At 49.9% G+C, this 27295-nt stretch overlaps 1 protein-coding gene and 1 long non-coding RNA gene across 2 annotated transcripts in view; one reads left to right on the top strand and one right to left on the bottom strand.

Annotated features, from left to right (window-relative positions):
* Positions 1–24747, bottom strand: part of NPR1 (natriuretic peptide receptor 1) — a 53334-nt gene extending 28587 nt beyond the window's left edge. The window contains exons 1-2 of the mRNA XM_035098153.2: positions 23532–24747; positions 2531–2730 (exon numbers count right to left, since the gene is read on the bottom strand). Coding sequence (XP_034954044.2) covers positions 2531–2730; positions 23532–24300 — 969 coding nt within the window. The 5' untranslated portion in view covers positions 24301–24747. The remainder of the gene's footprint in view (positions 1–2530; positions 2731–23531) is intronic.
* Positions 21167–25426, top strand: LOC118075828 (uncharacterized). Its single transcript, XR_004691449.2, has 2 exons — positions 21167–23492; positions 24755–25426. It is a non-coding gene; the product is annotated as an uncharacterized LOC118075828 (long non-coding RNA).
* Positions 25427–27295: the final 1869 nt, after the last annotated feature.

Genomic DNA, 27295 nt, shown 5'->3' with positions numbered 1-27295 from the left:
AGCCAGAAGTGGAGAACCTGGGACCCAGCGGCCGAAAGTGGCCCCCTAAGCCTCTCTACTTGGCCCTTGAAACGCTCTCCTCAGGCCACAGCCCTCACTCATTGGCTCTGCTGCGCGTAGAGTTGGAAGGGACCCCGAGATTCATCTAGTCCAACCCTCTGCAATGCAGGAATCTCAGCTAAAAGCGTCCATGACAGACGGCCATCTAACCTCTGAATAGAAACCTCCAAGGAAAGAGAGTCCATCACTCCCGAGGGAGACCGTGTCCTCGAACTCAGATCCTGCCTCTTGTGAGAGGGCGGGGAGGGGGGTGAGTGTGTATAAATTAGCCCTACCGAACCACAGGTGAAATTCCCACTTGTTGCCCTGCTCACTTTCGCCACTAGCCTTGCCCACCTCTGCCATGTGGCCCTCGGAAGGTTTCCCAGATATAAATGTGGCCCTCAGATTGAAAACAAAGTCGTGTGTCTCCCAACCACCAATCTAACCCAACAGGCATTGAGAGGCAATGAATCCTGCCCCTCTCCCCTTAGATATTCAGGCCGGCTCTCAGCTCCCTGGGCTATTAATAGCCGATAACTTGCCCGCTACTCCGGAGGAATTATCTTGCTTCCTTCCTCTCACGCCGGAGAAAAGCAAAGCCGGCCAGGTCTGGCCAAAGTCATCGCCCTTCCCCTCCACCCTAAACCCTCAGCGCCCCTCTCCTCCGACGGGATCTTGTGCGGGGAGGGAGGCCCAGTCCAAAAAGGCACAACAGGGGTGCCGGGTGGGATTCGAACCCAGTACTCCAGGAGTTAAATGGGTGGGTGGGTGGCAGGAAGGAAGGAAGAATGAGGAATTTGCCGAGGACCAAGAATACAATCCATCGCCTTTGTGCCCATAGGAAGTTGCCTCACGCAGTCTGACCGTTGCTCCAGCTAGCGCAGGGTTGCCTACACTGACTGGCAGCAGTTTGCCGGCAGCCTTTCCCAGCCCTACTTGGGGCCTCCTACACATAAAGCAGGAGCTATGGTCATTCCCCTGATTTAAGTAAGGTTCTAGTCCTCATTGTTCAGAATAAACGCCTGGTTTCAAGCAGTGCCGGCTTAGACCTTAGAAACTTCATTCTGAGGTGCAGATACACACAACCCTTTTCTCTTGTAAGCAGGATACTGCCCGAACCGCAGCTCCCTTCTGTGCCTGTAGAGGGTGCCGTGATTCCCAAACACTAGTAATTTGAGACCCCGGCGAGTCTTGACAATGGCCAACTCGGCTGCCAACCTCAGCCTCAGGACAGCTTCCAAGTCCGTCACAAAGCCTCATTGTCATGCCCGTCCCCGATGCTCCCAAGGCGCTGGGATCCCCGCCAGGCACTCGCAGATCCCCCACGGAAGCACAGCAACCTCCTCAAGGCCTCCTCTGCCAGGTGTTCTTGGCACAATGGCCATGTTTCTCTCTCTCTCTCTCTTGGCGGCTGCTTCCTGGCAAAGCATCCACACCTTTTAACGGCTTCCTGACCGGCAGAAGTTCCAGAAGTCCAGCTCCCCGTCACCTGCCGCCTCCGTTGCCAGGAGGAAACTTCCCCGGTTGAATTTCTGCCTGTCGCTTGGCTTTTTTTTCCCAGTCCGAGGGCCGCTTCCCCTCATCGGTGACCTTCCAGGGGCCACATGCCTGTGGTGGGCAGGGTAACTGAAGGCTATATTCAGTCAGAGGTCTCCCTTCCTGGGCATGAGGAGTGGGGCATATGCCACACAGAGGCCCAAGGGCCAGTTAGAGAGGCCCCCGAGGGCCACATTCCATCATGGGCGGGGCCAGAGGCAAAGAAGGCAGAGCAACAGATGGGACCCTGACATTGAACAGAGGGCCACAACAAGAAAAGTCAGAATTTTCCACACACCGCCTATTAAAAGACTACAGTTCCCAACACGGTTTATCAATCAGTCCCGGGGAACTCTGGGAACTATAGCTGTGAGGGGAATAGGGGGGGCACCTAATAACCCTTAGTGCCCTCTAACAAACTACCATTCCCAGTATTCACCGGGGTGTGTGTGTGTGTGCAGTGGCTGTTTGAAGTGATATTAGAGCACTCTTAAATGCATGGTAATGTGACCCAAATTAGGTCCATTAATGTCAATGGGTCTCTACTTTTTGAGTGCCGCTTAATTGCCACGGCTTCCCCCAAAGAATTCTGGGAGCTGTAGTTTGTTAAGGGTGTTGAGAGTCGCTAGGAGACTCCCCCATTCCCCTTCACAGAGCTACAATTCACAGGGGTGGCTTCACAATCAATTCCTCTTCCCAGGTTTAAAGTGGCATCGCAGTGCTTTAAATGTACGGCATGAGTATGGCGCAACCGAGAGCCATTAATCTCAGTAGGTTTCCACTCTGAGTGGGGCTTAATTGCCTACAACCGAGAAGTCTGCACTGGAGGGGGAAAGAATGGACAAACGCTGTCAGATACGTACCGATGCATATTTGTTTCAGCTCAAACCATGTGCAGTGGAGATGGGACCGCCCGCCAGGGGTGGCGTTGACGGCTGCACAGGAGCCTTACCTTGTAGGCCTCGCGGGCAACAGTGTCGTTCCCATCATCCCGCCGCCAGGGGAGCTGCCGATCGGGGAATGTGGAGCTCTGCAGGCTCGCCCCAAAGAGGTCGATGTAGAGGAAGGCGTATTCGCCCGTGGTGAGCCCCTCACGATACGCATGGACCATGAGCTCACGGAAGATGTCGGGGGCGCAGCAGACGAACACGACTGCAAGGCAGAGAAAGGGAGGCTGTGAGCAGGGTGGCCGCTACGGTTGCAAAGGCGTTTTGACACACCAGGGTGGGAAATCTGAAAGGCGGCGCTCCGCTTTGGGACGAGAGAAAGCAAATCACTAACATGTTATTTCATTTCATTTTTAAATTTAGTTATTTCTTTCTTACACAGGGAAACCTCCTCCTTGAGACAGGCTTCATCACTCAACCTATTGCAGAGGTGGGGAAGTTTAACCTGAATGCGGCCCTCAAGATTCCTCTATCCGGCCCTTGGGATGTTTCTTACCCTTCTCTCAGACTATGCCCTCCTCAGCTCTGATCTATGCTCCCATTAAGTGCTTTTGCCTTGCTGGAATGTGTCCTTGAATCAGGATACTGCAATGTGCTGCTGCAATGCGCTCTACGTGGGGCTACCTTTGAAGGTGACCCAGAAACTACAACTAATCCGGAATGCAGCAGCCAGACTGGTGACTGGGAGTGGCTGCCGAGACCATATAACACTGGTCCTGAATTGGCTCCCAATACGTTTCTGAGCACAATTCAAAGTGTTGGTGCTGACCTTTAAAGCCCTAAAAGGCCTCAGTCCAGTATACCTGAAGGAGCGTGTTCACCCCCATCGTTCTGCCCGGACACTGAGGTCCAGCGCTGAGGGCCTTCTGGCGGTTCCCTCCCTGCAAGAGGTGAGGTTACAGGGAAGCAGGCAGAGGGCCTTCTCGGTGGTGGCGCCCGTCCTGTGGAACGCCCTCCCATCAGATGTCAAGGAAATACAGTGGTACCTCGGTTTAAGAACAGTCCTGTTTACGAACGATTCAGTTTACAAACTCCGCAAAACCGGAAGTAGTTTGAGAACTTTACCTCAATCTAAGAACGGAATCGGAACGGTGGAAGGGCACCAGCGACGTGAGACCTCTTTAGGGAAAGCACGCTATGGTTTAAGAACGGTTTCAGTTTAAGAACAGACTTCTGGAATGGAATAAGTTCGTAAACCGAGGTACCACTGTAAATAACTATCTGACTTTTAGAAGACATCTGAAGGCAGCCCTGTTTAGGGAAGCTTTTAATATTTGATGAATTATTGTATTTTAATATTTAGCTTGAAGCTGCCCAGAGTGGCTGGGGAAACCCAGCCACATGGGCGATGTATAAATAATAAATTAAATTTAAGCCTCTCGCTTACTTGGAGAAGGGATGGAAGGGTATGTGCAGAAATTTGTGTGACCAGCAACCAGCTTAATGTCCAAAGAGAGGAGTCACATTTTCTGTCCCACCCACTTCTGCCTCTGGCCCCGCCCACCACTGCTACACGGCCCTCAGAAAATTTCCCATAAGGGAATGTGGCCCCCAAGCCAAAACATGTCTCCTACCGGAAGGCCCTGTGTTTATCTATTTATTACATTTGTAAACTGCTGTTTTCACCCTCAAAACGGATTTTAAGGCATTTCACGGTCAAATAAATCTACGATAATTACAAAGTGCTGGGATGAAACTCCAAAAACGCAAACCAAAAGGGGAGAATATCCTGTGTCTAAATAAAAAATTCATTGGGAAGTTGTAAAAGATACATTCTTAGTTAAAATTCTATCCCTTTCAATAAGATTATCACCTTTCCAAATAATTACTACTGTTATTATCTGCTCAGTTTCCATAACACCTGTAGTACAACGCATCATCAGAGATCTACAGCCTCTCCTGGACAATGACAGCTCCCTTTCTCAAGCTCTGGGAGGAAGACCTTTCATTGCCTACAGACAGCCACCCAATCTTAAACAACTCCTCACCCACAATAATACAACCACCAGACTTAACATGGACACTGGTACCAGAGCCTGCAATAAACCCAATAAACTTTGCTGCCACATACACCCGGACAACACCATTACTGGCCCCAACAACATCCAACATACCATCTCAGGACTATTTAATTGCTCATCTTCTAACATTGTGTATGCCATCAAATGCCAACAGTGCCCTTCAGCTCTCTATATTGGACAAACAGGCCAAACCCTACGCCAAAGGATAAATGGACATAAATCTGACATCAGGAACCACAAGACAGAGAAACCAGTAGGAGAACACTTCAATCTCCCAGGACATTCTATACAAGATCTCAAAGCAGCTGTTTTATTACAGAAAATTTTCAGGAACAGACTGGAAAGAGAAGTTGCTGAATTGGAACTCATTACCAAGCTTAAAACCATGGAGCCACCTGGGATGAACAAAGACATAGGATTCTTATCTCATTATGCATGATCAAGCTTTCTTTAGTGCCTCAGCCCTTGCTTCCCCCCCCCCCCCGCAGGACCTATTGCAGTCATCAGCAGTCGTTAACAGCCATCAACAGGTTTACCACTCCTATCAGCCCATCACCCATTCCCACCCACCCCCACCACCCTCTGAATATACATAAGGGTCTGGCTCTTCTGTTTCAGTGTATCAGAAGAAGTGTGCATGCACACGAAAGCTCATACCAAAATAAAAACTTAGTTGGTCGTTAAGGTGCTACTGAAGGAATTTTTATTTTACCTAGAGATCAGTCGCCCTTATTCTAAGGGGTGGGGGAGAAAGCTATTGTTCTACAACAGGTTATCTTCAGCTCGAAATGTAGCTCAGCCATGAGACGCGAGAAAGGGCAAGCGCCTGACATTTCCCCCCTTACCAGGAGATACAAATCCCTGCCTTCTCACCACTTGGAGAGCTAAATTATTGTGCGGTGAATCCAGAAGAGGAACCTGAAGACCCTAAGACCCAGGAGGCAACTGCGCCCCCCCCAACCTCTAAACCTGGCCCTTGGGAATCTCCTCCAGGCCACACCCCATTTCCCCAGGCCACACCCCTCACTGGCCCCAAACCTAGGGGGTGGGTGAATCCTCTCCAATTTCAGATTCTCATTTTTCTAGTCTTAGGCTGCATGCACACTACACCTTTAAATAATGTCGTCGTCCCCATCAAAGAATTCTGGGTGCTGCTGTTTGTTAAGGGGCTGCTGGGAATCAGAACTCTGCGAGGGGGTGAAACTACATTGCCCAGAATCCTTTGAGGGGAAAAAGGTATTTTGTTTTTTTTATAACAATTTATTAAAATTTTCCAATTAAACACATTTAAAAACATTAAACAAAACAAACAAACATTCAATACAACACAGTACATACATCACTCTTTTTACACTTCTCACAATCTCCTATTAAAAATACTCAGCCGAGTTTGACTTCCCTCCCTCCCCTCAATAGGTTTTCTAATCAATTCTTATCTCGCAGTTCCTTTATATCTAGTCCTTAAAGTCAATTCGTAGGATTTATTTCAAGCCTGCAAGTGTCTTTAAACTTCTACAGTTCTTTTCCATATAATCCACAAATTTACTCCAGTCTCTTAGAAACCTTGTCTCCCTCTGGTTTCGAATCCTGCTAGTCAGTCTCGCTAATTCTGCATATTCAATCATCTTTGTCTGCCACTCTCCAATTGTCGGTAAGTCCTGGGTCTTCCATTTTTGGGCTAATAATGTCCTCGCCGCGGTTGTCGCATACAGAAATAGAGTATTGTCCTCCTTGGTTATCTCTTGACCTATCATTCCTAACAAAAGTGCTTCTGGCTTTTTGGGAAAGGTATATTTAAAAATCTTTTTCAGTTCATTATAAAAAGGTATTTTGGATGTGCTTCAGAGGAATGGTGTGTCCTCCACAACACCACGTGGGTTTGCAATTTATTTGTTTGTTTGTTTTTTAAAGCTTCCCCCTCCCAAACGAAAATTTATCAGCATTCCAGCATTCTCCGAAGACACACACACACACACACACAGCTAAGCAATTTTGACCGAATAGGCACATTTTTGCTAAGCGATTTCCTCCAGCAGGAAGCGTTTTATTTTCACGAATGCAAGAGTGTAAGAAGAAGAGCCCTGCTGGATCAGGCCCATGGCCCCTCAGTTGCAGTGGCCAACCAGAGGCAGCGTGGTGTAGTGGTTGGAGTGTCAGACTAAGACCTGGGAAGAACCCAGGTTCAAATCCCTCACCCGGCTAAGAAGCTCACAGGGTGAGACCTTGGGCCAGCCACTACCTCACCAGGCTGTTGTAGGGATTAAAAAATGGGGAAACGTGCTCCACCTGAAACTCCTTGGAGAAAAAATAGGATATAAACACAATGAATGAATGAATGAATGAATGAATGAATGAATGAATGAACCAGATGCCTCAATTGGGAAACTGGCAAGCAGGACCCAAGCACAGCAGCAACTTTTCTCCTTCCTGCGGCTTCCAAAATCTGGGATTTGGAAGCATTGAGAGCAAAGCCACCGTTCATTTTTACACCTGCTTTGCCCCAGTCTATCCATTGCAATACCCATCACTTACCTGGAGAAACTGCAAAATCCGGTTTCGGTTCTCAAACTGTTTCAGAAACTCAGGTTCGCCTTTCAGTGTGAAACAAGTCACATTTCGCATCCCGCATCTAAGACAATCCTGGCAGGTTCTTTTATAGAAAGGTCCAGAAAGTTGCCTGCAGACATATCATAACACACCGCAATGTCCCCCTCCCCCAACTTTCCCCCACGTCTGAGAGATCAAATCCCACCACTCAGGGGTTGGGCACACAATTTGCCCCTAATTTCCACCCTTTCTGCGTTGGAAATACAAAAGACAGCCTCTTTCTTCCACCCACCCTGCTCCCCCTAAAAAATAAATAAGCTGGACTACACACACCCAAGTCGGCAGCCAAATCCTCTCTGCTGGAAGCCATCAACACCTCCGGGAGGTTGTGAAAGGAGAGCTGGCTATCTGCATTCAAAAGGCCCTTCCCATTCCTTGATCATTAGCACCAAGGAATCCAGATTCTACACCTCTTGCCAGGCTCTCAGCGGGGGGGGGGGGGGGGAGAGAGAGAGAGAGAGAGAGAGAGAGAGAGAGAGAGAGAGAGAGAGAGAGAGAGAAGAGAGTAAACTGTCTATCAGCTCCATCAGGCTGAGACCCTACCTGCCTGCAGACTGTCTCTCCAGAGTGGTGCACGCTCTAGTTATCTCCCGCTTGGACTACTGCAATGCGCTCTACGTGGGGCTACCTTTGAAGGAGACTCAGAAACGACAACTAATCCAGAATGCGGCAGCTAGACTGGTGACTGGGAGCGGCCGCTGAGACCACATAACACCGGTCTTGAAAGATCTACATTGGCTCCCATTATGTTTCTGAGCACAATTCAAAGTGTTGGTGCTGACCTTTAAAGTCCTAAACCAGGGGTCCCCAAACTACGGCCCCCGGGCCGGATGCGGCCCAATCGGCCTTCCAATCCGGCCCGCGACGACCCCCGCCGCCCGCTGCCGCCGCCCGCTCTCACGGCGCGCGGCGCAGCGGCGATCTGAAAAATCGGCAAAAAATTGCCGAAAATCCTTTGTGCGCATGCGTACGGGCCTCTCCCGACCCGGAAGAGGTCATTTCTGGTGCACTTCCGGGTCGGGGGAGGCCCATACGCATGCGCACAAGCGATTTTCGCCGATTTTTTTTCCGCCCGTGTGCGTGTGCGCATGCGCACGGGCGCGCACTCCCCCGCCCTCCGGCCCGCTGCGCGCGCACTCCCCTGCAGTCCGGCCCACCGCGCGGTCGGCGCGGCGGGCACCGGCCCGCCGCTCGGTAAGTCTGGGGACCCCTGTCCTAAACGGCCTCGGTCCAGTATACCTGAAGGAGCATCTCCACCTCCATCGCTCTGCCCAGACACTGAGGTCCAGTGCCATTGCGAGAAGCCAAGTTGCAGGGAACTAGACAGAGGGCCTTCTCGGTAGTGGCGCCCGCCCTGTGAAACGCCCGCCCATCAGATGTCAAAGCGAAAAACAGCTACCAGACTTTTAGAAGACACCTGAAGGCAGCCCTGTTTAGGGAGGCTTTTAACCCCAGGTGGCGCTGTGGGTTAAACCACAGAGTCTAGGGCTTGCTGGTCAGAAGGTCGGCAGTTCGAATCCCTGCAACGGGGTGAGCTCCCGTTGCTCGGTCCCAGCTCCTGCCCACCTAGCAGTTTGAAAGCACATCAAAGTGCAAGTAGATAAATAGGGACCGCTCTGGCAGGAAGGTAAACGGCGTTTCCGCGCGCTGCTCTGGTTCGCCAGAAGCAGCTTTGTCATGCTGGCCACATGACCTGGAAGCTGTCTGCGGACAAACGCCGGCTCCCTCAGCCTATAGAGCGAGATGAGCGCCGCAACCCCAGAGTCGGACACGACTGGACCTGATGGTCAGGGGCCCCTTTACCTTACCTAATGTTTAATAGATCACTGTGTTTTATTTTTCTGTTGGAAGCCGCCCAGAGTGGCTGGGGAAACCCAGCCAGATGGGCGGAATATAAATAAATAAATTATTATTATTATTATTATTATTATTATTATTATTATTATTAAACTGGAGCGAAAGTACAAATAAGACATCCGTCAAAAGACCATCTCTCCCCTTTGCTGATTTGCATTTGGGGCACACAAGTAGGAGGACTAGGGCTTGGGAGAGCAGGGTTCGAATCTCCACTCAGCCATAAAGCGTACTGGGTGTGACCTTGGGCCAATCACAATCTCTTCGCCTAACCTACCTCACAGGTTTGTTTGGAGGGTGAAATGGGGGAGGAGCCATGTACGCCACCTTGAAATCCTTGAAAGATAAAAGTGGTCTATAAATGTAATACATAATAAGGCGCTAGTCCTCAAAGGGGTCTCCCTGTTGCCTTTCTGCACGAGCAGCCTCCCCTCATTCAGCCTCTGCGAGGTATTCTCCCACACGCCTCTGCAATCAGCTCCAACCGGATTGTTCTGTCATGAGGGCAAGAAAAGAGGGCAAAATTTGGGGTCCTGGAGCCCCAATATCTGGACCTGTATATTGAAAACAGATCTGAAAAGCAAATAACTTATTTCTCATATCTTACGAGGCTGTATTGCCAAATACCGGGAGAGCTTTAATATTAATGATTTGATTGCTGGCATTCAAGGGGTTGGCAGATTGCCCAGCTGGAAAAGATATCTCACAAACCGAACAGAGCTCAAATGACTTTCTTCTTCTTCCATATATGCCATGATTTTATTTCTTCTACAAAATGTTGAGGCGCACGATCGCTCTGGGCAACCAGTCTATGTAAACCTATAAAGCACCTTTATTCTCAGCAATGATGGAGCTCACAGGTGGGGAACACTTTTATATTTTTAGCTATTAATTTTTAAGGGGCTCTTTCTAGGAGTTAATCCTCCATTATCCCTTTGGAACGGCGTTGTGTTTTCGTACTTTTGCCCTTCCGGACTGCGAGGCTAAAATTTTCGATTTGTGGTTTCTCTTCTGTTTGTTATGCTGGAACTTTTGTGTTGCTGTTGTTATTTAAAGAAAATAATAATAATAATAATAATAATAATAATAGACTGATAAACAAGGGATACACGGGCTGATAAATCACCGGAAGGGAACCAACTGCGGAGTCAATAAAACCGCAGCAGAAAGAGAAAAGGTTTGGGGAGTTTGCAGTGGGAAACAGGTAAGTCTCGGGGAGGGGCCAGCGACCCACTGAGGTGGGTGCTAATATGCAGAAGTTTTCCTTCTTCCTTTGGGATGGGGCCCAGGACAAAGACACCCAAGGAGGGATGCCTGTCCTGGCCACTGAACTGCCCTCTGAAAAACCCTCTCTCCGGCCAGGATCAGGAAACAGCGACTCAGCAAAACAGGAAAACGCTGGCTCAGGGGGGCCAAGCTTGCGGCGGTGACCCCTCCCGGTGGACAGAACGTGCCCCTTGACCTCGGCTGCCGGTGGAGGGGGGGAGTTCGGGCGGGAAGGACGCTCAGCAGGAAAATAACAGGATGTCTCTTGGCCGGAGGCCCAAGAGAGGGTGAAAATTAGTGAAAGGAGCCCAGGCTAAGCCCCGGACGCCCCCCCCCCCGCCACCACTGCTTCCACCTTTAGTTGGGCACAGAAAGCCCTGCCACCTTTTTTCTCCCGATTGGGAAAGGGCTCCTGTGCCTTGGCCACGGGTCCACCTCGCATAGTGCCGCCTACTCAGGCCGGCAGCGGCTTTCATCTTTTCGCATCGTAGAATCACAGAATGGAAGGCATGTACTTTTGTAAACCTATAAAATCTTTAATAAAAGTAATTTTTTTAAAAAAAAAGAGTTGGAAGGACCCACGAAGGTCATCTAGTCCAACCCCCTGCAATGCGGGAATATTTTGCACAACGTGGGGTTTGATTTACAGTGCTATTCTTATAAGACAGCATAGAACACAACTAGAAAGGATAAAATGCACATCTAGAAAGGATAAAAACGATGCATCTACACAAGAACACGAGTCATTCCCAAAATAGAATTGGAAGGGGGACCCCAGGGGTCATGTAGTCCTACCCCTTGCAATGTAGGACTCTAAGGAGGGCACTAGCAAACTGCCCGGAGGGGAAGTGCCCAGTGCTGGGATCTGTAAACAAATGCTCAATAGCCGAGAGAATGGAAGGTTTTAAAGAGAGACAGTACGCCTTCAAGTGTCTTGTGTCTTGCACAGGTGGCTTGTTCCCTGTTGCTCCGGTGACTTGCACCATCCAAACATCATTCCACTTTTGCAATTGATCAATCGTTCCACTTTACTGGGGTGCATTCAGACACAGGGGGGAGGGGATATTCATAATAATAATTTATTATTTATACCCCACCCATCTGGCTGGGTTTCCCCAGCCATTCTGGGCGGCTTCCTACAAAAGATTAAAAATACATTAAAACGCCAGTCATTTAAAACTACCCTAAACAGGGCTGCCATCAGATGTCTTCTAAACGTCAGATAGTTGTTTATCTCTTTGACATCGGGTGGGAGGGCCTTCCACAGGGCGGGCGCCACTACTGAGAAGGCCCTCTGCCTGGTTCCCTGTAACTTGGCTTCTCGCAACAAGGGAACCGCCAGAAGGCCCTCAGCGCTGGATCTCAGTTTCCGGGCTGAATGATGGGGGTGGAGACGCTCATTCAGCTATACTGGGCTGAGGCTGTTGAGGGCTTTAATGGTCAACACCAACACTTTGAATTGTGCTTGGCAACGTACTGGGAGCCACTGTAGGTATTTCAGGACCGGTGTTATATGGTCTCGGCGGCCACCCCCAGTCACCAGTCTAGCTGCCGCGTTCTGGATTATTTGCAGGTTCCGGGTCACCTTCAAAGGTAGCCCCACGTAGAGCGCATTGCAGTAGTCCAAGTGGGAGATAACTAGAGCAGGCACCACTCTGGTGAGACAGTCTGCAGGCAGGTAGGGTCTCAGCCTGCGTACCAGATGGAGCTGATAGACAGCTGCCCTGGACACAGAATTGACCTGCGCCTCCATGGACAGCTGTGAGTCCAGAATGACTCCCAGGCTGCGCACCTGGTCCTTCAGGGGCACAGTTACCCCATTCAGGACCAGGGAGTCCCCCCCACCCACCTGCCCCCTGTTCCCCAAAACAGTACTTCTGTCTTGTCAGGATTAGATCTCAATCTGTTAGCTGCCATCCATCCATATTCAGATGTGGGGGATATCGCTAGTGTGCCCCCTCCCGTTTTCTGCCGTTCATTTCAAACAACAACAACAACAACAACAACAACAACAACAACAACAACAACAACAACAACATGTCCTTCTGGCCTCCAGATATGTGGGGAAACAGAACAATTGCAGAGTAAAATGGCTGGCAGAAGACAGCCTTCCACAAGATGTGTTCGGAGTATACAGTAGCTGTCAAGTTCTCCCTTTTTTAAAGGGAAATTCCCTTATGCTGAATAGGCTTCCTCGCGAGAAAAGGGAAAACTTGGCAGCTATGGTTCGGAGAGGAGGGACCCCCCCTTCCCCCCAGGCACCGACCTTTGGCCCAGCAATAGGTGGTGTAGTTAGCAAGCAAAGGTCTATTTATATCCAGGGAAGCCTTAGAAGAAGCCTGGAGTGTCCCCCACGAGATTATCAGCTGTTCAAAACGGAGAGATTGAACCCGAGACCTTCCACGCGCAAGGCAGGCGATGTGCCACCAAGCTCCATCCCTTGGTAGGTCACTGGCCTCCAATGGCATAAGGCACTCCTTCTGGCTGAGATGCTGAAGAGACCCTGCCGGTCAAAGCTGGCAATATGAGGCTAGTTCAGAATTGGGGACCTGTGCTTCTGTAGACGATGGTCACCTGTTAGTTCATAGGAACATTGGAGGCCGCCTTATTCCGAGTCAGACCTTTGCTCCATCCAGCTCCATAGTCTCCCCACACTGAGTGGCAGCAACTGTCCAGGGTTTCGTACAGCTCTGCCTGGCGATTGAACCTGGGACCTTCTGCACTCAAAGCACGTGCTCTTTCTCTGAGCTACGGCTCATCCCCGATCTAAGGAACAGGAAGACCTTGCGAGCCCCTCCTGGCAGCGCCAGCCAACCGTTTTATTGCTGTTCCGGAGGCACCGGCTCTACGTTTCCCTCAGCGGTGAGAAACTCCGGGGAACATTCCTGACTGAACGCAGAGCAGCCCCAGAAATAGCAGCTGCCCTAGACAATAACAAAGACCCACACCAGGCTGAGAAAACAATCTCAATCAAAAACGGGTGTGTGGGTGGAAGTGAGCCAGAGCTGGGGGGCGGGGTGGGGGAAGGCCAAACAAGCACCCCTGGGATCCCAGCCATTTTGGGTCGCATCCACACAGTGCATTCCAAGAACGTGGCTTCCCAAAAAAAGAATCCTGGGTACTTTGCCACAGAGCTACAATTCCCAGCACCCTTAAACTACGGTTCCCAGGATTCACGAGAGTGGGAATGTGTGCTTTAAATGTGCATTACATGTTCGGTGGGGATGTGTCCTGTGTTGCAGGGAAGCACCCCAAAACAAGAAGGGTCACCCTAGAGGCGAAAAGTCCAGGTCATAATCCACACATGGGCACAGGCAGGAGGGGCAGCTGCTCGCCCCTCCCCAAATCAAGTAAAATAAAAATACCTAACTATAAGGAGAAATATTTGAAATATTTGAAATGGAAATGAGGTCACTTGGATGATGCTGTGGCAAATTCTAGCAACCCAACCTGCAACCCAACTGAGGAATAGGCTCAGTTTCATTTTATACATAAAAATAAAACAAACAACAAACAACACAAAAATACTTCTTATTAATTATAACTTTTCTTAACATCGTTAGGTGATTTCCCTCAGTCGTCCCCTCCATCTGAATTTCATTTCTATTCATCTTTGGCAATTTCATACAATTTACAAATAAGCTATTTTTGTACTAAAACATTCTATACTTAACCTACATTCTACATTTACACCAAAAGTCTATATTTACTTCCCTAAGGGATCTTAAATATCACAATATTTTTTTCAAATATAATTTAAATTTCTTCCAATCTTCTTTCACCGTCTCTTCTTCCTGGTTGCGGAGTCTCCCAGTCAATTTGGCAAGTTCTATAAAGTCTATTATCTTCATCTGCCAATCGTCTATAGTTGTTATACCTTGAGTCTTCCCATTCTTGGCGAGTAGTAGCCTCGCAGCAGCTGTGGCATACAGAAAGAAAGTAATATCTTTTGGGGGGGACTTCCTCCCCTACTATTCCAAGTAGAAAGGCTTCTAGTTTTTTAACAAATGTGTTTTTCAACACCTTTTTCAACTCATTATAAATCGTTTCCCAGAAGTCTTTTACTTAAAAGGAAGTCTTCTTGCCCTTTGCGCTGGCTGCAGCCAATCAGAATCGAAGGAGGGGAGTCGGCCACTGAGGATGGGCTCCGGGGGTCACTCTGGAGAAGGTGCGTGGGAAAAACACAGAGGAGGAGTTTGTTCTGCACGCTCCAAAGCTACGTGTTGTCAAGGTGGGTGTCAGGACCAGGTTAGCAATAACTCACACAGTGCCAGGGAAGTTCTCCTCTTATTCAAAGAAACAAAGCAGCTCTGGAGACCAGGCCTAGTGAGCGCAGCCGCTCTTCCCGGTAGAGTTGCGAAGACGGAAGGTCCCCGCCTTCCCACAGCTCCCCAAGTCTCCTCCTCCTCCAGTTCCTTCCCAAGCAATCTGAGGCTCCGATGCCTTGTCTGCCTGTACTCGGCCCTCTTCATACCTCTCCTGGTCCTGGTGTTTTAAGCCAAAAATGGCTTATCTTCTGAGTTACGCCAATAAAACTCAGAGACGAGAGGAGTTTAGGAGTCCATTGTTGTTTATTGCAAAGCAATAGGTTACAATCTAATCTTTTCGCAAAACTGCAACCCCGCCCAAAGGTCTAGGCAGGGGTAATTACAACATTTCAAACAAAGGATTTCAATTTTAACCAATCATGTACATCACTACCTTATTTCATGTTTAATACGCATGCGCAATAAGCATTGCTAACTAAACTTCGATTCTCACTGTGATCATTGTGTTAGTATGCATGTTGGGAACCTGTGTTATGTGTAGCCATTTGCACTATGTATCTACTTATGTTCTACCTTATGAGCTGTATCTTTGTAATTTGCATATTAGCTGTCCTTCTGTCCCAGTGAGGGACGGCATCTTGCCAAATCATCAGTTTCATAAAGCAACAGGTTACCATAACTTCTCTATTAGAAGCATATTCTAGGATTTATAGGGGTTCACATTATCACATTGATTATGGCCCTTTGGGCCACTACCACACTGGGAGACCAGGGGGCAGGAGGGGACCTGCCCATCGCAGGAGGGGGAGACGCCCTGGCTTCTTCGGCAGCCTGCCTCATCTCTGCCTCTTGGCCCCCTCCTCTCCAGCCTCTGCTTCTGCCTCTGCTTCTGGACTATAAATAATAAATTATTATTATTATTATTATTATTATTATTATTATTATTATTATTATTAACTACCGATCTCTGCTCTGCCTCTTGTGTGAGAGACAGCCCTTTGTCTGAAGGCAGCTGCCATGCCCCCTCTTAAATCTTCTCTTCTGCAGGCTAAGCGTACCCAGTTCTTTTCAAAAAATGTCACCAAAAAAACCCTGCTGGATCAGGCCAGCGGCCCATCTAGCCCTGCGTCCTGTTCTCACAGTGGTCGACCAGATGCAGCCCAAGAGCAGGACTTAAGTGCAAGAGTAAACGAGCCAGCCTGCATCTGGTATAGCCATTCTTTGCAAAATGGCAGGCGTTTCCAGACAACCTCTTTATGCAGCAATCGCCTTCATTTCTGTGCAGGGCGATGGGATGGACCTCAGCTGTCGGAGGAGGTTTCATTCTGATTTGTTGGCAGGGAGGTGAGGTGAGGTTGTGAGTCAAAGCAAGTTTACATCCCACACTTTCTAGCACAGCTTCCCCATAGCTCCCTTTATGGCTAAACTGAACTTAGAGGAAGCATCTCTGCAGCGCAAGAGCTCCCAATCAACTGCGAATAAGAGGCATTGTGACAGGAACAGTGTTAGAAACTCATATATATAAGCTAGGTGCCAAACGGCTCCTTGCCATTTTGGGGCAAGACGGTTCTAAAGTCTTATTTTTCAAATGATGGACTGGCTGTGATTGATGATCAGTTAAACATCTGGCTTGTTCAGATGACAACCTTGAGTGAGGTTAAGAGCTTTGAGAACTTAAAGAAGAAAAGCCTTTGATCCAGGGACAGTCCATATATATATATTCATAGAGTTGGAAGAGACCACAAGGGCCATCCAGTCCAACCCCCTGCCAAGCAGGAAACACCATCAAAGCATTCTTGACATATGGCTGTCAAGCCTCTGCTTAAAGACCTCCAAAGAAGGAGACTCCACCACACTCCTTGGCAGCAAATTCCACTGTCGAACAGCTCTTACTGTCAGGAAGTTCTTCCTAATGTTTAGGTGGAATCTTCTTTCTTGTAGTTTGAATCCATTGCTCCGTGTCTGCTTCTCTGGAGCAGCAGAAAACAACCTTTCACCCTCCTCTATATGACATCCTTTTATATATTTGAACATGGCTATCATATCACCCCTTAACCTTCTCTTCTCCAGGCTAAACATACCCAGCTCCCTAAGCCGTATATATATTGGCCTATTCCGACCTCTTTTTCTTAATGACGGTTCGGACCATTCATAACGTAGGGATATTCTTAACAACTGTGAGCAGGGCAGAGGGGTGAGGTAAGTGAAGACAAGCAACAACAATTAGCTATAAGGTTGTTCACAGCTCCTGCTTAGGCTGCACAGAAAAAGCATTTTGGTTCCCGAAATTCATTCTGATCTTGCAAATAAAATATAACTGATAGAATTCTACAGGATGGGGTGTTAGTGTGCAAAAACAGTCAAGAACCAAGGATCCCCAGGCATGCACCTCCAGATGGTGGAGATGTCAGGCCCGGGCGGCTTCACCCGGTCGCAAGCGGCCAATAGGCAGGTGCAAAATGCGCCTGGCGAGTTTTGAACACTAGGCAGAAGATTCTAAAATGATGCCCAGCATGGCAATGAAGTGGAGGAGGGCTTATCTGCTTGCCTTTCGCCCTTTCTGGGCAAAGGTCTGCAATTTAATGCTCCGTGTCTGAGTGCTTTTACACAATCTTTAAAGCTGAACTGGAGCAAGCAGCAATTTGGGTTTCCCACAGATTGGCGTCTGCACCGATTGAGCTTTAAAGAGCAGGGAAAGTGCCAGAGCCAAAAAAAAGGGGGGGGACTTAAAATCGTGGACCACTCCTGGAAAGTGCAGAGGAAAAGTAGGTGTAGATTAAGCCCTAAATGTTCAACGATTCGGGAGAAATAAAAGGAAGGGCTTCTTCATGCAGCATAGAATTAAACTATGGAACTCCCTCCCGCAGGAAGCAGTAATGACCACCAACCTAAAGGTAAAGGTACCCCTGACCGTTAGGTCCAGTCGCGGACGACTTTGAGGTTGCGGCGCTCATCTCGCCTTACTGGCCGAGGGAGCCGACGTACAGCTTCCGGGTCATGTGGCCAGCATGACTAAGCTGCTTCTGGCGAACCAGAGCAGAACACCTATTTATTTATCTATTTATTTACTTGTACTTTGACGTGCTTTCGAACTGATAGGTGGGCAGGAGCTGGGACTGAACAACGGGAGCTCACCCCACTGCAGGGATTCGAACCGGCGACCTTCTGATCGGGAAGCCCTAGGCTCAGTGGTTTAGACCACAGCGCCACCTGTGTCCCTGACCACCAACCTAGGTGACTTTAAAAGAGGTGTAGGCAAATTCATGGCGGCCGAGGGCTATGGATGGCTGCTAGCCAGGATGGCTGTGCTCTGCCTCTCCACAGTTGGGGGCAACAATGCTTCTGAATACCAGTTGCTGGAAACTGCAGGAGGGGAGAGGGGTCCTGTGTTCGAGTCCTGATTGTTGGTTCCCATTGGCCACTGTGATGAGAGGATGCCGGACCGGATGGGCCATTGGCCTGATCCAGCAGCCTCTTCTTATGTCCTTGGGGCCTGGATTTAGAATCATAGAATTGTAGAGCTGGAAGGGTCATCAAGTCCAACCCCCTGCAGTGCAGGAATTTTTTGCTCGAACCCACAACCCCATGGAATTAGGAGTCTTATGCTCTGCTAACTGAGTTGTGCCAGTATTTGAAAGGGTGTGAGATATTAATGCAAAGGTACCAGGGCAAATGAAGCCCCCCCCCCAATCTGGGAGAGGAGGAGGAAGCCAGACAGGCAGAGCCAAGCACAGTGCGCGGTTACTCCCTGCACAGCTCTCTTGCCGTGGCCAGAATCCCTGAACTTCCAGCTATAGGGCAGCCCCGCTCTGCCTGCCACCTTTGACAGGAAAAATACGATACCAGAGCCAAGCTCTTCTGCGAACAAGGCCCCTTTCGAAACCCCAAACTCCTTCCAAAACCCACACCCCGCTGTGGAGACATCCCTGTTCCTCTCCCAGCTGTTATCAGGCACGCTGCGGTTAACACCCATCTAAGGTCGGGACCCCTTTGCTATTAAAACTCAGCTCTCGCAACCGGGGCAGGGGCGAGGGGGGTGGGGAGAGCCTCTTCCCCATGGTTCTCAAAATCCCTGATGACGGCAGGGATCATTACTCATGCGATTCAGCGCAACGCCCCAAGGTCTTAAAAGTTGAAGCACAGGCCTTTAGCGAACGCACCCACCATGGCTTTGGGACGGGAGGCTAAGCAGCAGGTCTTCAGAACGCGTGCAGAGTGCTTGTTTGGGGCCAGGTTGCAGAGGTGCTTCGCAGGCAGCACTCTAGCACTTCAGCACTTCAGTTTTTATTTAGTTTTCGAGCTGGAAAAACCCAGCACGTCCCTTTGGATCTATAGAACATAGCCAGCTGCAGATTATAGGGGCAGAGGGAGAAAGTTTAAGTATTTAATGTATGTGTAACAACAGCAGCTTGGATTATTCATCATGTGCAGAAATGGAAGGAGGAAGTCGCCACTAAAGGGGAACGGATAAGCAAGATAATGGGCTATGCGGAGTTAGCAAAATCAACAGCAAAATTAAGAGACTCCAATGATGAGTGTTTTGTGGGAGAATGGATGTCCGCGCCCCCCCCCCCCCGGACTGCTAAAATACCGTACTACAGCACGATGTATTTGCAAGCAGGATTTGAACTGCGAGCAACAGAAGTCACTAGATTATGCGGTTATGATTTAATAGTCTTTTACAGGGTTCAGCGGCAGAGGGAAAACAACAACTTCATGGAAAGCGGGATGGGAGGTTGACAAAAAGAAAAGAAAAAATGCAGTTGTGTATTGGATCGTATTATGTTTAAAATGTTGAAATTGAATAAAATACCATGGGGGGGGGGAATATACAGTATATGAAGAACATAGCCAGCTGCCTTGCATTGAATCAGACCCATGGTCTATCCAGCTCAGTATTGCCTGCACTGACTGGCAGCAGCTCTCTGGGGTTTCAGGCAGAGTCTATCACCCACCTATAATTGTTCCCCTACTTATGGTAAGTAAGATTCTAGTCCTCATGGTGTTGGACAAAAAGTCTGATTTCAAGAGCAATGTAGGAAGCTGCCTTCCAGAAGCCAGATCTAAGTAAGTATACACTGGCAGGCAAGTGAGTCTTTGCAGTTTCAGGTGCAGAAATCGGAGGCTGAACCCAGGACCTTCTGCAGGTATCTAGGTCTTCTGGTGCTGAGCCACACAAACCGACTGGCCATATCTAAATATAAACACACCTCTAAGCAGCTCGCATTATCCTTTTCTCTGCGCTCTTCTTATAACCAAATAATAATTTAAAAAAAGGGGGGGGGGAAGCAGGAGGTTACCATTGAGCATAGCGGTGACGTCCCAGAGCTATGAGCCAGAAACCTCCCTGGTTCAAATCTGACCTTGGCTGCAACTTCACTCATGCAGCCCCGTTCAGCTGCCCACCCCCCTTGTTGCAAAAGGGGGATGAAACGGGGCAGCGTTGGCCTACCTGCCAGGGTTGTTGTGAAAGGAGCATGTATACACAAAACATTCCAAAGGGATGCAGCGAAGTGGATTTATGGCCTCACCCCCATCCCCACTGCAGGGATAAATAAGAACAAGGGGCTGCCTTTCAGGGTTCTTGCACAACAACAACAACAACAACAACAACAACAACAACAACAACAACAACAACTTATTATTTCTACCCTGCCCATCTGGCTGGGTTTCGCCAGCCGTTACCGAAAATAGGCATGAACCATGGTATAAGGGCCATTTAAATACAGTACTGTGTATTATTTGGGTGAGAGTGTGGGTGTTTTGCAGTGAAATACCTCAATCTCTCCCACTTCAACTTACGGGCTGCAATGCTCTTCCTCTGATGTCCAGATAAATGTGTTAACACGCACAGTTTGCTGTTTTTTGGCATGTACGGACTTACAAAAACACCTTGTCCTTGGACCGGCAACTGAGCTAAACACACCGTGAGCCGTGAGCTGTTCCCTCACCCCAAAATATTCTCACCTATTTATTTCAAAGCTTGACACTCCCATGCATTTGCAGAAACGCACATGCACGCACACTTCCAATGCGGAAAAGCGCACAGAGGTCAGAGCAAAGCCGGCCCTCCCGTCTCCAGGCCGCGTGCTCCTAGATTTGTGTGTCCAGCTGCTTGTCAGGAAAGGAAGGTCCAGACTTCCTTTAGAGAGCAGCGAGCTCAGATCCAAAAAAGGGAGAACAGAAACATCGACAAATGACAACGGAGAGTTGGGGGGCTGGAAATATCCACAGGTTCGCCGGACAAAAAGCATGTGCACCATGCAGGTTTAACTTACGGAACTCACCGCTACAATATGTCTGTGCATGTGCACCATGCAGGTTTAACTTACGGAACTCACCGCTACAATATGTCTGTGCATATACAACTAACTAGGCACATTCTGGTAGGCGATATAATTGCAGAGATGAGACAGGATCATCTCAAAGAGAACCTCGAAGCAGCCTACCTCTGATTATATCAGGGGGTTTTTTCCGAGGGGGGGCAAGGAGTGTGTGGAGGTGCCCCCTTTGCCCCCCCCCCCCGACCATGAGCCTCTCGGACTCGACAAGGTTCTTGCGGCTAATCGGCAAACATTCCCTGCAAACACTTCTATGCGCAGATCGACAGAGGGCAGTCCCCCCCCCCATCACCCTGCATAACTAAGTGTGGACTCCAAATAAAGCCTCCATTTTCAGAGGCAGTCTACCTCCGAATACCAGAGAGGCTCAGATGACAGAGGAGGGCCCGTTGGCCGAAAGAGGAGCGTGGCCCCAAAGCCGGATTCTGGTTAGGGAAATGAACGACCCCACAAATACAATAGCAGGTGCATCCTATAGGAGGACGTCAGCGTTCTTGAAATGGAATCATGCCAACACGCTGAAAATGCACACATTTAAGAGGCAAGGAGAGGCTGCTTTCTTCCGAGAAACATCCTTCCTTGCTTACCTACCGCAGTGGGACAGCAGGAGACCCCCGTGGGAGACCGGATTAATTACTTTGCTTGGGGAACAGAGGAAAATGCTTTATACCGAGCCAGGCTGCCGGGGAAGGGATGTGGCTCAGGGGCAAAGCTTCCCCCTTGCATGCAGAAGGTTCCAGGTTCAAATCCCGCCCTCTCCAAGTCGGGCTGGGAGAAATTCCCTGCCTGAGAGTTGCTGCCAGCCAGTGTAGAGATTACAGAGAGCTAGGTGCTGCAGCAATCTGAACCCAGTAAAAGGCTCCTTTAAGAACATAAGAAGAGACCGCTGGATCAGGGCATCGAGACCAGCATCCTGTTCCCACAGCGGCCACCCAAATGCCCGTGGGAAGCCCGCAGGCAGGATTCGAACACAAGAGCCGTCTTTCCTAAAGCGGCTTCTGGCAACTGCATAGCACCATGGCTAGTAGCCCTTCCGCTTCCTGGATTTGTCCAAACCTCTTTAAAAACCAGCCCATCGCCGTCTCCTGCAGAAGGCAGTTCCACAGTTTAACTCTAAGGACTTTATTTTACTTGCCCTGAATCTTCCAGCAGAATCTGTTTCCCGGAGGCGATGCGGGGATTGAACCTGGGACCTTCTGTATGCGAGGGGAAAGGCCCTGCCACTGAGCTACGCAGGTCTCCCCTCGCCGACCCTCAGCTATTCCACCACTCGACATGACGCGAGCACAGGCTTATGAAAAAAGGAGCAAGCGGCCAGACCTCTCTGCCTCCTTGTCTGCTTCAATCATCAAGAAACAGCAGCAGGAGAACTTCAGTTCCACCCCCACCCAGCTTGCCAAGGATTGAGGAAAGGATCTGTGCAGTGGATTCTACAAAATAAGCCAGTGCATTGGAGAAGCAGAGTGGTGTAGTGGTTAGAGCAGGGGCCCTCCAGAGGTTGCTAGACCCCAACTCCCGTCAGCTCTGACTTGAGTCGGAGTCTGGCAACATCTGGAGGCGCAGGTTCTCCACCCCAGTTTACAGGGCCGGGCTGGGAGGAGCCGGATTAAATCCCTCACTTGCCCTCGGTGACCCTGAACCTACCTCTTAGGGCTGTTGTGCAAGGATAATGTCGAGTTCGGGTTTTGCAAGTGGCCCCGAGCTCCTTGAGGGAGGCTGGGATTTTATAAAACGTACAAAGGGAGGACAAGGGGAAGCCTAAACTGTTTAACTTGAGGTGGTGGGGGATGAAGGTAGGAAATCTAACAGGGAAAAGAAGAGTTTAAAATGGCAGTGGAGTTGGCTCAGTTCTGCCAACGCTGTCCCTGCAGTGTTTGCCTCACCCGGAAGAAGGCAGGGTGAGAATTCTTGCCTGGGGAGGGAGAAAGGGGGATTGAACAGGGAAACCTGGAGTGGAAAATCAATGGGGCTGAGGTGAGCAAGGAGTTTTGTTGATGGGGATCTGCAGTGGCCAAAAATGATTTACTTGAGGGGGGGGGCAGTTGCTAAAGTGGGGAGGAGATAATGGCAAAACCATTTCTAAACAGGAATGTGCCGCGTCTCCTTTGTCCTAGGAGCTGGGCTCCCAGCAGCTGTGAACGTTCTCTATCTCTGCACATGCCCAGAGGTACTCATTTTGGGTACTTCCGAGGCTCCAGGAAAAGGTTCTGCGGTCCATCTCTCAATCAAGGGAGCAGAGTGTCTGGGACACAGAGGCACCCAGAGCTTCACCCAAATTTTTACAATGATTTGGGCTCACCTCAGAACAGACCGAAAAGAGGGCATGCGAAGATTCATTCAGCCACTACATTCCCACCTGCCCAAGGAAGGAGCGCGAGGCGGCGCATGGGGTTCTGCCCCCTCCCCATTCTGCCCTGACAACAACCCCGAGAGGTAGGCCAGGCTGAGATCGAGCAACTGGCCCACCCGGTGGGCTCTGTGGCGGAGCGGGGATTCGAACCCAGTCTCCACGCTCTAACCACTCCACTGTACTGTCAAGGAACCTCTTTGCCTCCTGAGGTGGACGCAGTGCGCCCGGCGAGTCCTACAGGTACGAAAATCAAATCCCAGGTGAGGAACAAGGATATAGCCGAGCGGCTCCGTACTTACTCCTGGCTTTTCGCTTGATGTCGCGTATCAGCGCGGTGTAGTTCGCCTCCAAGAAAGGAATGTCCTCCATCGTCATGTTCATCAAGGCTGGCAGCCTAAGGTACAGACCTTCCACGGCGAAGAAACAAGGGCGGTCGTCGTTTTTGTTGTCCCAGTAGAGGAGCATGGCATGGCGCGTCCAGTTGAAGTGCTGGTTGAGGTAGGCCCCAAAATCGCCCAGCTTGCCGTGGCTCGGCCCGGTGCGGGTGGTCAAAGCATATCCACTGGCCTTGTTGGCAAACCCAACGGCCTCGGCCCCGGCAGTCACCAGCGGGAGCCCCCAGTGGCGGGTGAAGCGGGCCACAGGGGCTGCGGGGTAGACACAGCCGGGCCCCACAAACAGGTCTGGGGTGGCGCTCATCTGGAGGTCGACGGCCGATATGGGGGCCAGGCTGTCCGAGCAGACGCCGTGCTCGTCCTCGCTGGTTCCAAAGACCAGCTGGACGGTGTAGCCCGGAAGCAGGTCCGGCCGAGCATTGACTTTGCGGACGGCTAGCTGTATGGCGGGTGCCACCCGTGGCCAGGCCCAGGGGTACGTGGTGTTGCGCTCGGGAAGCACCACGGCGATGGTCAAGTTGGCTGCACGTGCCGGGCCCAGCTGAGAGAGGGCCACTAGGATCCAGCACACAAATGCCAGGCCGTGGGGGGACGCCACTTTCAGGGGCTTCCCCGGGCAGAGCCACAGCCCGCAGAGGGCCACCCCACTGCCGCCACGACACCAGGCCTTCATCCCCTGGCCTCGCCCCGGGTGCAACCCCGATGCACCCACCTGCCCCGAATCTTCCTCACCCCTTCAAAACCCCGCAGAGAGTGGCACGGGGTGCTGTGCTAAGGCGTGCCAATCTTTCAAGCGTGCCAGCTCAGCCCAGTTATGCCCACCTTGCCAGCTCCCCGCATTTTGGCGCTTGACCCTTTCCCTTCCGCCTCTCCGCAAACTCTTCCTCTTCTCCTCTCCTGCGGTGCAAAAAAAGAACACCACCCCACGGCCGGCTTCTGCCCCACGCTGGAGCCAATCTCTGCTCCCCAAGAAGTTGTGTTGAGTTTGCGTCCGCCACTGCCTGCCTCTGCCTGCTGCCTTCCTTGCCGTAACTCAGCCTGGAGTGGAGAGAGAGGAGCAGAGGTTTATCTAACTGCAAGGTCCCCGAGTTGCCTCTTTCCTTCTTCTTCTCTTCATTCAATGACAGGGCGGCTGCGATCATCAGCACCACCGACAAGGCGCCTTAACTCCTTCCTGCCCGCGACACCCCACCCCCCCGCTCCCTCTCCTTGCCATTAAAAGCAGGCACACAGGATTTTTCCAAACAGAGATCGCCCAGCAAAGGACCCACGGGTTGCGGGATTTCAAGTCCGGACATCGCTGCCGTCGCCACTGCCGCCAATATTTATATGCCGCTTAATATGCAGAGTCCCCAGGCGGTTTAATTAAAGTGAAGGGAAACATACCTACAAGTCGGGAATGCAAAGAAATACGTCGGAAGCAACAGATGAAGCGCTCAGCTAAATGTCAAGGAACAATAAGGCAGCGTGAGAGAGGAGAGCCGAGATTTTTTAAATCCTTCCCTCTTGTTATTATTAGCCGTTCTCTTTTAAATCAATTGCCATTGTTTTTAGATTGTTTTTTTAATGTCACTATATGCTGAAATGTTTGAAACAGTTTGCCCTTAGGGTTTTTTTAATTGCACATTTTGTTTATTCGTTTCATAAAAAATTATATACCACTCGGGGGTGGAAAAAACTTCCAAGTGGTTTGCAAAAGGAATAAAACAGTAAAATTATTGGGGATTAAAACAACTATTAAAACACACACACATTTTTTTTGAACTAGTAATAAATCTGGGTAGGCTGATGGAAAAAAATGTTTTTAGCCAGCGGCAAAAAAAAAAAAAGCACAGTGAAGGCACCTGCTTGATGTCAATGGGAAGGGAGTTCCAAAGGTTGGGTGTGTTGAGATTCTTGCATTGCAGGGGGTTGGACTAGATGCTCCTCAGGGTCCCTTCCAACTCTACAATTCTATGAGTCTAGGTCTGCCACCCTGGGCTCCATAAGTAGGAAGGTGTGGACCTAAATTCAATAAGAAATAAATAAATAGAGTAATAACAAGAGTTATTGTTGTTCTTGTAATTAATAATAATAAACCGGTAGTAGCGATATTTTAACTTGGGACGAATCAAAGAACACTGTTGATGTACTATGAATGTTATTAGCATTCCAAATGAGCGCCAGGCACACTGTGCAATTTTGAAGAAGAAAGATCCTGTCAGTGGCATCAAGCAATTTGAAGCTTCATTTTACCGAGACAGATCTCACATCAACAGGTTTTCATCCTGCTGCTCCTCCAAATAGCTCAAGGCTGCCTGTGTGATTTCTCTCCCCCATTCTTTTTTCCTTTTTTTTTTGGCTTCACAAGAACCCCAGCGAGGGTTTGAGCCCCACACTGGGCAAAAGATTCCTGTATTGCAGGGGGTTGGACTAGATGACCCTCAGGGTGCCTTCCAATTCTATGATTTTTCACAACAATCTTGTGAAGCAGGTAAGGAGAGAGAGAGAGAGAGAGAGAGAGAGAGAGAGAGAGAGAGAGAGAGAGAGAGAGAGAGAAGACTGGCCAAAGGTCACACCCAGAATGCTTCATGGTGGAGTGCAGGATTTGAACCCTAGCCTCTCTTGGGTCCTAGTCTAACCACTACACACACCCCAGCCTCTCTATGCAAAACATGACAACTCGGAGCTTTCTATGCAAAGGTAACAGTCACACCCATTGACCCACCTAAGAGGTGCGGCCCCCGGAAAGCTGCCTAGGAGCAGATTTGGCCCTCAGGCTGGAAAAAGTTTCCTGCCCCTGGACTGGGTGAAATGCTGACTCTCAACTTCAGAGGGCTGCGCTGCAAGGCGCCGTTATCATAGCTGCCAAGTTTTCACTTTTCTCGCGAGGAAGCCTATTCAGCATAAGGGAAAATCCCTGTAAAAAAGGGATAACTTGGCAGCTATGGCCGTTATCTGGGGAAGTTAAATTGTGGCAAACAGACTTTACCTCTGAGTAAACATGGCAAGGAATGTCTCCAAGCCGAACACACTGATCAGGGCGATAAGCCACAAACCGAGTGCCCTGGAAGGAGCCCTCCTTGACCTCCCACTTTTGCAGAGCACCCTGGAGGCATCCAGAGAATTTTAGCATTGGAAGGGTGCATGCCAGAAGTCATCTCGTCCTCCTAAACTACAGTTCCCAAGGTTCTTTGGAGGAAGTTGTGGGCACGACCTTCTTCATCTTCTTCTTCTTCTTCTTCTTCGGCGATCCCTCGTAGCCGTTAAGATTGTCTTCCATAAACACGGTTTTAGCAATGAATCTGTAAGTGACTGTGGAGGCCCGGTTATAGGCAAACTCGGCCCTCCAGATGTTTTCGGACTACAACTCCCATCATCCCTAGCTAACAGGACCAGTGGTCAGGGATGATGGGAATTGTAGTCCCAAAACATCTGGAGGGCCGAGTTTGCCTATGCCTGGTGCAGGCCAATTCTGGACCCACACGTCCTTCCACAGTGGGGGCATAGGTTTCCGGGCGGGATGTTGATCACTACAACTCCCATCATCCCTAGCTAACAGGACCAGTGGTCAGGGATGATGGGAATTGTAGTCCCAAAACATCTGGAGGGCCGAGTTTGCCTATGCCTGGTGCAGGCCAATTCTAGACCCACACGTCCTTCCACAGTGGCGGCATAGGTTTCCGGGC

Source organism: Zootoca vivipara, chromosome 17 (genome assembly GCF_963506605.1).
Source record: "Zootoca vivipara chromosome 17, rZooViv1.1, whole genome shotgun sequence".
Lineage (NCBI taxonomy): Eukaryota > Metazoa > Chordata > Lepidosauria > Squamata > Lacertidae > Zootoca > Zootoca vivipara.
The sequence above is the reverse complement of the archived record's forward strand: the minus strand, read 5'-3'. Positions and strand labels throughout refer to the sequence as shown.